At 35.2% G+C, this 10,568-nt stretch overlaps 1 protein-coding gene across 3 annotated transcripts in view; it reads right to left on the bottom strand.

Annotated features, from left to right (window-relative positions):
* Positions 1–455: 455 nt before the first annotated feature.
* Positions 456–10,568, bottom strand: part of ZFR (zinc finger RNA binding protein) — a 42,120-nt gene continuing 32,007 nt past the window's right edge. For 2 of the 3 annotated variants that reach the window (XM_067316345.1, XM_067316346.1), the window contains exons 16-20: positions 9,186–9,283; positions 8,268–8,363; positions 4,578–4,689; positions 4,372–4,469; positions 456–3,724 (exon numbers count right to left, since the gene is read on the bottom strand). In XM_067316345.1, coding sequence (XP_067172446.1) covers positions 3,545–3,724; positions 4,372–4,469; positions 4,578–4,689; positions 8,268–8,363; positions 9,186–9,283 — 584 coding nt within the window. In that variant the 3' untranslated portion in view covers positions 456–3,544. Of the gene's footprint in view, positions 3,725–4,371; positions 4,470–4,577; positions 4,690–8,267; positions 8,364–9,185; positions 9,284–10,568 lie in introns of those variants that run through there. The other variant, XM_067316347.1, reaches the window with a different exon arrangement.

Raw genomic sequence — 10,568 nt, 5'->3', positions numbered from 1 at the left:
TGCACATCTGCACAATGAACAAAATGGGAGAGTATAAATTAATAGATATTTTCAGAATTGAGCCTGATTTTTTGTTGGGCTGTAAATGAAAGCCCTTGTGATAACTCTACAGATGACACTGCTTGGAGTTTTTCCCCCTCCCCAAAAGGCAGGAGGGTGTTTCATTTTCAAAAGGCTGAGAAATACCACACTGAAGATAAAAAAACAAACAAAAACCACCCTCGAGAAGATTTATAGAAGAATCTCTCAGAAGAAATTTAATTTGCTAGCCTTTTTGGCTAAAAAGCTCTTTGGCTTACAGCTTTCAGAGAAAAAAACAGAAGGAAAATAGATCTTTTTGTTAAATCTATTACTGCGCTTCGTAAACCTACAATATGAGTGGAAAAACATCACAAATCGAGCCTCATAATTTCTTCTGTTAGTGCTATGCCAATAAAATCCATTTGGGTTGTCCAAACAAGTCATAATTGTTTAATAAAGAAATGAATTGGGCACTGTGTGAATTGCTTAACAGGATTACCATCAACTGATACTCAACAAGGATGTTAAATACGCATACATACATACTGTAGTAGGAATATTTAAGGTTGATTCCAACTCTCACAAAGTTGCTAGGTACAATGATTTTAAGCACTAGTAAACTACTTCTTAGATGTGAAATAGGTCTAAAAACAGAACAAAACTCAAATGCACCCATCACGTTGGATAGTTTCTATAAGATTAACAATTCATATATAATACATACAATTTTATAACCGGGTAATGAGACGTTCACTTCAGGCTGTGCCTCCTTACAGGGACCTACGTGAAACCATACTGCTCATTAAGATCCCAACGTGGATGCGTTTATATATACAGAGATGACACACTTGAGAACTAAGCAGACAAGTCAAAGTTTGAATAAGAAGCTTCAAAAGAGACCAGCTCCCACTCTCCAGGACTGTTCCTCTAAGGGGAGCACTGAGGGGAAAACTCTTGCTCCGTACATTTCTCTTTTGTAGATTATGACTATGGTGTCTAGTATTTTGCAATTCAGCACATATGAGGTTGTTAAATAAAAAAGGGAAATAACTGCCTATATGTGAAATGCTGGCATTATCAACACAGAGGATATTAAAATGATTATTTGCTTGCAAACTAGTCTTAGTTTTGCCCTCCTAAGCACACATTGCAATATTTAAAGTCAAAGCTAGTTCTGTACTTTTTTTTAATTTTCTTTTTCCATTCTTAACTTTACAGAAGTCAGAAGTTACCTAGTTAAAATAGTCCATAAAAATGGGCAGGAAAAACAGAAAGAAACTGCAAATTCACTCTTCACCACACAGCGCAAAAATCATGGTCACAGCTTCATATTTAATGTGGAATCACTTTAAATATACAATATTTCAAAAGATCCAGAAACTGGTTAAGAGATAGAAGCCAGTAGAACAAAAATACAGGAAATCCAAAATACATCTTTGACCTTTTTAATCCTGAAGTTTAGGGTCACGTGTCTGAATAGACAAGTATGCTTTATGAGGAAAGAAACTTTGGTATGGAGTTGAACTAGCCACATGAATAGCACCTGTAGCTTTCAAAATAAATAGTAATGGCTAACTATACACCATGACAGCAAGACATTTTTCTCTTAAAAAAAAAAAAAAGAAAAAAAAAAGTATGAGCAAACGCATGCATGGAAGCTAAGCGTCAAGGCTGGACAACAAACTAGTGTAATCTTTTTTTAAAGTAATTTTAAAGCACATGCTAATTACTGTACTTCTGGTGCTGAAATTATTTAAGAAAAAACTTTCCTACAACGGGAAAGCTTTCCATTTCTTTACTAACCACTACTACCCATTCCTTTTAAAAATTGCATTCTGATGCTCGAAGAACACTGTATTAAATTTTTTTTTTTTTTAAGATTTCCTCTATTTTCTAAAATATTGTATTTCTATTCCACAGGCCCATGCTGTTAGCAATGAGTGTTGCAAAACAAAATTACCCAATAGTTATTTGTTAAAAAGGTCAAAGACAAATTCGACCTCAAACTGGAACAAAAGTTGTTTTTTAATAAATGGTATCAGAAAAAACAATTTCTGTAATGTCTGATACTCTCCTACAGCCATTGATAAAATAGTTATAGGAATGTTAGTCTATGTTAATTCTGTGTGTTTTCATGGGTTTGCAACAACGCATAGTACACATCGAACAGAATGAGTGAAACTTCAGTTTCCAGTGTATAATGAATTTTAGTCATTTAATAAATTTTAGTTTTTATTTGCGTATTCCACTGTAGTGCTGTGACAACAAATCACATCTGTGTACCAGAGCATACATCAACAGTATGATGTAACTTTACTTACACCACTGCTATATTTAGCTTTTTGAAAGAGACATAAGCATACACTATGGCCACATGAAATAATTTTCTGGGTTTTTTCTTTGATAACCTTCACTTTGTCAGTAATACTTCACTTTTAAAATTTGAATTATTGAAAAAAATCACAGAAATTTTATACAGGAATAGCTATAAGGAATAACCTCACAGGCACTGATATGACAAACATTTATTTTAAGGGCTGAGAGGCATTAATATCACATTGACAAAGCTGACTGAAAAGAATGACTTTGTCTAAATGGGAAATGCCCGCTTCTGCTTGTATCTCGAGAAAAGAAATTCAGAAAGTTATTTTTTGGCCTTGCTATGTCACAAAGTCAATCATACAAAGACCTACACATTTAACCTAAAATGATAGTTTTAAAAGCCCTTCTATTAAAAACAAAAACATCATGCAAACTTTGATCAATTATGCAGCTGCTTTAAAACTGTTGCAGGACCATACTGTATATATTAGCTTTTATACTGCTAATGCACAACTAACAGCAAACTTGATTAGATTAACACAAATTCATCTTAATTACACCGTTATATCACACTAAGGAGACAAATGCCACAAGATTGGCAAAACATTTAATTCTGAGCACTCAAATGGCAGGATAACTATATGTTGTAACCCCTTCACATTTAGAAAAAACATAATCCTGCAGTCTCACTTTACAAAAAAAAGTTCTGTAAAATATTAATTGGGAGGGGAACAGTTTATACCATCTAACACAAAGTAACTTATACAGCTAGTGTCAAAGGCAAACAAAAATCCTTCTAAATAAAATGTCAAAATACACAGAGCAACAGAAGCACAAATGCTGCATTAAATACAGTCAAGATAAGAAGACAACGCACTTGTTAATAAAAAAAAAGACAAAAGAAGAAGAAAAGTTAAAGTTAGCAACACATTTAAAGAAAATGCAATGAGGGAAAAAACCTCAAACTTTTTTTTTCCAATGACAGAGTTTCCATTTGTAGTCCTTCCATCCATAATTTGTCTGATACAGCACATCCTTTAAAATGTTTAGAACCTTACAGAAGAGAAAGCTTGTTCTCTTCCAAACTTAATTCCCCAGGTGTTTTTGGATGTTTTAAACAGACATTATTATGAATGAAATAAAAGCAAGGCAACAAATGGACTTGTATCACCTTCAATTTTAGCACTGATGACAAACATTTTTAGAAGTTATCATAATCTTTTTTGTCTTTTTTTCCCTCTGCTTCAAATCCATCAACCCCATCACTGTCCCTTCTCCTTTTACGATTGTTATGGATGTTGAAGCGTTGATTCATCTGTGGTAATGGATCCATTCCTAAAACTTTGTGTATTTGACGGAATGCAAGGAGTCTCAGTGCAAACTGGAAAAAACAGAGAGAGAAGATATGTCTATTAGAAACAAATGTTAATTCTGAGGACTTTGTATAAGTGGTATAAGATGATATCATCCTTACCTGTCTTGTTATCCACCCTCTACCTTCCCCCAAACTCAACACATTAAAATGTGCATGTCATACAGTCACTGCTTCTGTACAGAACTCCAGCACCTTAGCTGAAAAATGATGTATGTGGGTTTTAGTTGCTGGGCTTGCCCTGAAGCAGCCAAGGCTTGTCACCTGTCGCATTCCACTGACTACTACGTGTTAGCAACCCTTGGCAAAAGGATCAAGTGAACAGTTAGGGGTGGTAACGTCTTAAATGTAATTAACGTAATTTTAAGTCTAGTAATGTACTACTGTAGATTGAGCATCTTTATGGGTCAGTATAGACGGGAGTGCAGTGGTCATTGCTCCAACCTTGGCAGGACAATATGTTAATTTTAATGTGAAACAGGGTACTACTCTGCACCCTCTTCTGCGACATTTTCATTGCCTAACTTGAGACTGATCATGTGAAAGAGTGGACTATATTCTCCTGAAAAAGGGAAAAATCATGTTCACCATACAGACCCATTTTTTATTAAAAATAACTGCTGTCAATTTCAGCTACCTCACAAAATTTTCCTTACCTGTGCACTTGAAGTAATATCCTCTCGTTGTTGATCTGTCATTACAGCAAGTGTATCATAAGGATCTTTCTCACATGGGTCCAGAAGGCCAGGACCACCTACAATAGTTAGGTTGATTAGCAGTATCTCTACCTTATTTTAACCAAGATTACAAATTTTACATTAGTTAAGCCTTAATATATAGACACTGAACAAAGGCAACTTGCCTTTAAGGATGATTCCTGAAGATATGCACTCAAAAACTCTTCTCAGTGCATCCCCAGGACTCTGTGGTCCAGTAGCGCTGCTGATTGCTTTTTCCACAAGCAACTCCATAGCCTAGACCAACAACAAGAAAATCCATTTATTTTAAAAGCCTGATTAAAACAAGAAGCAGCTGCTACTGTTGTTTAATACAAAACTTTTGATACAGGAATTTGAAGAACATTAAACATCATAAAACAATTTCAGTTAAAACGGAAAACAATTTTAAAAAGGTGAATACAGAGAAATTTAGTGCACAAATAACACTGAGTACTGTTACTGACATGCCTCTTTTCATCACAAGTTGTCAAAACGTTTTGTAGAAATCTATACAGTAGTAGCCTATATATGTAGGTTGACAATGTGACAGCATTGTGAGACAGCATGAAACAGGGCAGGTCATCTGAATCTGTCAGCCACACGAACCAACAACAGCACATAGCATATCCAATGAAATTAACAATGTTACAGAAATATGTTTTTTTACAAGTATACAGAAATTCAAAGCATGGAAAATTTAATGATCTCTTAATGTTCAATCTAATTAATAGTGCTTCAAGTTTACTGCAAATTTTTCCCAGATACAGGCTAACACTACCAATACTTATAAAACACATGCAGAAAACCTTGCTGATAAACAGATTCTCTAAAACTTACATATCATTTCATATTAATTAAAATGTTTCAATGTTTAGCTATACTTTAAATATTCAAATTTTCAGTATTTCCATTGTTTATTTTTATTAAATACTTACTAATTTTTTCAGAGAACTGTAAATGATATTTGCAATAGTAAAGAATTGTTTTCCTTAGCTTTTCCAGCATTAAATGGATGTTTCTATATCATTGTCTTGGTAAGTTTCATTTTCAAACAATCTCCCTGGTTTTTTTTTTCTTGCAAAGTTTGCATTTCTTCAAATTTTTACTTTTATTTTCTAAGAGGATATGCCCATTCTGATGCATGCAAGTAATCATAGGCAGTGTTAATTACAATCCTTCATTAAGGATGCCCATTTCTTTCCATTTGAGCTCCATTTAACTGACAAATTTTAATTTTCAAGCATGGCATTTCCACACTCCCACTTTATCACTCAGGATCAAATGTTTGAGTTTCACAAAGGTAATTTAGTTATTTTCAAGCTTGAAGCTGAATAAAGCACAAAAAAAAGGCCTCTTCTTTTTGTGTTTACTCAAATCTATTTCTTTTGGATCCTAATATAAAGTCTACAACTTGCTCCTAGGAAGATGTGAATTACAGTGCCCTGGTTATTATGTGCATGAAAGACTGGATTTCAAGTTAAAAAAAAACAAAACAAAACAAAAAACCCTTGAATAATAGTTCCTTATACCTTATAGATACTTGACAAAATTCCTCTAAATTACTTTTTATTTTTAAGTGTGTAAGGAGGCTGGTACTGAGCACTTTTGGAGAGAATTTAGACACAGCCAGGCCTGATACACTGCTTCATATGTCTCTTCCCTTCTGAGCCTGCCTTAGAGCAGGTAATGTAAGGAACAGGAAAGGACACCCCTTTTTCTTCATCCACATGGTTGTCTGGTAAAATATATCACTGCTTGAAAATTATGCATTGCATAGCATGCATTTGAGTACGTATCATCTTCTTTTCCAGAGGGCTTTCACTCAGTGAGTAGGGTAGAGAGTTAGAAAACACTCAGTCTGAGATGTGTGGCAGCCTAGGCTCTCTGAGTCTTGCTCTATTTGTTTCAGCGGCTGGTACCATGCAGATAAGTCATCAGGATACCACAGAAAGGATGCTCTAAGAAATTAGGCAAACAGAACTGGAAAAATCTATATTGCTGACTTTGACAGCATCTCTCAATACAACATTGATAAATCACTGCTCGATTAAGTAGCAGTTATTAAAATTTTTCATCATTTTCTGATCTGTCTATTCCAATATACTTGCAGCTTAGTAATCAGACTTGTGGAACACTCGCAGGTTCAACTGAAGTTAATGGCAGTAGTAGAAACTCCATATATAAGGGAACACATCGTGAAGGAATGAGTCAGCTGCAAGCGAGTATCCCTGAGTTTTACTCCTGTTCTATTCACTATTTGCCTTCAGTCCAGTCAGTCTCAGATTTGCAACTAGAAAATCATCTGTTTCTCTCAGAAAACAACACATCTGTCATGTCAATAAAGTACATCCATACTACGTTAAGGAGTGGAATGGAAAAGAAGATTCACACGCACACACACACTATGTATGAATAAAGAGTGATTCTGTATTCCTTAGAGGCTTTGGGTGACAGCCTATTACAGACTATCAATAACTGCAGAGAAGTCCAAAAAGCCTAACAACATTCTTCTCCTTGACCTTCCATATACAAACTCTACTTTAAATAGTTGAAGCTTCATTCTTGTATTTTACATGTAAGATCTGATGAAAGTCAAGCTGTTAAGTAGTAACTCTCACCACCACCTTCTGCAGTCAGTAAGGTCAACTTGATGCTAAGCAACAAAGGAAACCAAGGCTGAGTCTACCCCCACTAATTCACCTGACATATTCAGAGAAAGTACAGGAGTAAATCAAATGGACTGCATCCTTCTCCCTGCTGCAGTCCGGCATGTTACTGGGACGTTTATTTCTCTCTTGGGCCTTGTAGCCATCCTCTAGCACCTGAAAGGCTGTTGTATGTCGCAGCAGTTGTAAGGATGCTTTTCTAAAAGCATGCTGGGTTTTTTTCTTTGGAAACTCACAATCATGAAGGTAATGAGGAGGGCACTTAGGTACTTCTCCCTTCTTTTTAGTACACTGCATCTTTCAGGAAACGTAGCACAGAAACTGGCATTGTATGTTACACACGTTAAATATTTAGAAACCAGAAGTGTAACCGTTCTGTGTTTTTTCCAGAAGCAATCAATAGTATTACCAGAAACAATTTAATAAAGTTCTCTGCAAGCCTAATAATACACTTGTAAAACTTATTTCTCATTCAAAGTATTCCTGCCAAAACTAAAAAGTCTACATTGACAAGCAGCATGGTGCAATAGGATTGGGTCTGTGAAACAGAACAGTCAGTGCTGAGGACCTTACCCCCACAGTATACGTGTTTCAGAGTTATTTCAGACTAACTTTGCCTGGTCCCATGGACTGAACATCCATTTAACATTAGGAGCACAAGCTGGGCTCCTGCAGAGCTAATGTTGAGACATCCACAGATTAGTATTGTGGTATTTCATCTTGCAGAAGGAACATCTTAATGACTGCAGGAATTACTGAGGTTTATTCTTTAAAGTAGCCTCTCTGTTATCACAGAGCTATCTAGGTATATTTCACACATTTTTTTAAAAAAGTTTCAGCAGAGTCCAAGCAATTCAGAGGAGGTGGTTAGAAATAATTACATCCCTTTATATAAAGGAAAAAGTGTTAAACTACAGAATAAGGATGCTGCTCACGAAGAATTCAAAAGGAAATGAAAATTCCTTTGGAAAAAAAAAATCCAGCTTCAAATGACAAAACCTCAGTAAATTAAATGAAATTGTTAGAGGCAATCTAGATCATTTGCTATATAAAGCCTACATTACTTCATGAAAGAGTCTTCATTTGAAAACTGTAGCAACACTTTCCAGTACTCTACTTGTAGTATTATGTGTTTTAAAAAGGCACATTCAAAAGAATATTACTCACCCAGCTTGGAAAATCAGACCAAGTTGGAACTCGCTGACAGAGGTCACGAAGAATACGTATGATAATCACACAGGACTGCAGACCATTAGCTCTAGCCTTGAGAGCAATACAAAATCAAATTAATCAATCCCAGCACCTACAGCAAATAGGACTTGTTGAAAGACTAAAACACCACTGTTCAATGGAAGCTCAGATGCAAGATGGAAACAAATCATTCTACAACTTTATTCCATGAGCTGCCATTTACAGCAGTATTTTATACAGGGTTAGTAATTTAAGGTGGTAGAAGTCAAAGTGCACAGGTTATACAAGAATAACATTTCTTGATCCCCTGTACACTTTGACCTATGTTCACTTGTAACAATAAATACAATATCTTTCTATATTAGAAATAAAAAGGATAAAGTAAAGGTCTAAGAAGTAGGTATAGAGACTGAAAGGTCAAGGAAATCTGTTTGGTTTCTTTATTGTGCCTTTGCCAGAAGGCAAAGTCACTAAACCAAACAGTTGCTTCTCACCTTTCATTCCCTACACTTAGTGCACTTAAAGAAATAGGAAAAAAGTCTTAAATCTAAACACAAAGCTTTAAACACATATTCCATTATTTAAAGCAAAGTTACTCTGCAGCCTTATGGAATATATAACAAATATACAACATATGATAACCCCAAGCGAGTCAAGCTTTCAACATCGCCTTCTCCATGACCGGAAAAAAAAAAAATCATGTCAAATCAGCAATAACTGCATAAAGCAGTTCCTCCATACTCAACTTTCTACATTTAAATTTAGGGACCAGAAAAATATTAAGTATTATTAGCATGAACAACGCTGAGTGTTTTCACACAGTTAAACATTTATATTGCAACTGAACTAATCTCTCATAAGGCTACAAGAAGAAAGTAAAATGATGTTCCGAACCTGGAACCACTTAGCGTGGCGTAGAGCAGCCAGAGCGTCAAGGCATTTTTGCCTGTCCAAGACGTCCGGTGGGTCTTTCACCATACCCGAGGTTACATCTAAAATGGATTGAATTGGCAAAATGCAGTGAGGAATGGGTGTTTGACCAGGTGAGCAAGACACTTCCTTAAAGTAGCTTCAGTGTCACACATGCCATTTAAAGCTTAAACCCTTGACCAACAAATGTAAGTGTTCGATAACATCCATTTAATTAAGATTAGGGCATCAACCCAGTATGAAGATTAAGAGCATAATATACTTTAGCTCTCAGAATATTATCAAACGCATTGCAGATTATGCAATACTTAGTACTTCTTTATTTAAGCTAACACTGGAAAAATACATTTCCCCTAAAATTAAATACTGAAGGAAGGATGGTTGGACACAGTGCACCAGCACAGAGAACACAAGACAGAAGGAACACAAAAATCCACTTTAACCAAGTAGAAACATTCAAACTTAGTTTGCTGTAAATTTGAATGGTCACGTGTTATTTAGGACCTAGTCCTAGAAAGATGAACTAAGTAAAAGAAGTCTTAAAAGAGCTCAATGTTTAGTAGTGGTGTTATTTTTGTAGTAATTTAATCTTAAAATGGAAATGATTTTGCTTTAAAAACTGACTAAAGGAATGTGAAACACTCTTTAGTATTAGAGTTCTATCACCTTACAGTGCCCTATCTTTTAACTTGTGTAAATAAATTCCTCAACCCATGATATGTGTGGTCCAACATTACTTAGGATGCAAAGAAAGTTGTGAAAAGGGATTGTTTTACTTAAGATTCAGCATGAAAAAGAAAAGCAAGGCATAGTTTAAAAATAAAGCAGAATGTCTGAAAGAAAGAAAATATACTAGATCTTGTGTATTTAAATCTTCAAAAAAGGACTGAAGTAAGATACCAAGCTGATTGTTACCTTACACTAAATGAGAGAGACCAAAAGTCCTTTTGGAAGTGGTTTAATCAATGAAACAGGAACCACTGAACAACCTGAAACAGTATCTTCAGGTACTTAAAAAAGGGATATTAATGCAGTGATAAGCTTTAAAAATTCTGTGATTTGTTATTTATGGAAATGGCTGTTGTCACTAGGAACAAAGTATATTGGCAGCATATTTGGTGATGCACCAGACAAAGAGAAACAACCAGAAAACCTCACACAATGGCACTCACTTCACAGGAGTGGGCTAATGAAGCAATATAGTTTACTGCAGTTAAAATGCAAATTTAGATAAGCCAGAGAATCAAGTTTTTTAAAAGTATATTGAGATTCATGAAACATACCAACTAGGAGCAGCTTTTAAGGATGCTGTAGAGAAGAAGCTCTGAAACCACCTATTTATGCACA

This window comes from Apteryx mantelli, chromosome Z (genome assembly GCF_036417845.1).
Source record: "Apteryx mantelli isolate bAptMan1 chromosome Z, bAptMan1.hap1, whole genome shotgun sequence".
In the NCBI taxonomy this organism is placed as follows: Eukaryota; Metazoa; Chordata; class Aves; order Apterygiformes; family Apterygidae; genus Apteryx; species Apteryx mantelli.
Note: the sequence above shows the minus strand (reverse complement) of the source record. Positions and strands in the feature narration are given on the sequence as shown.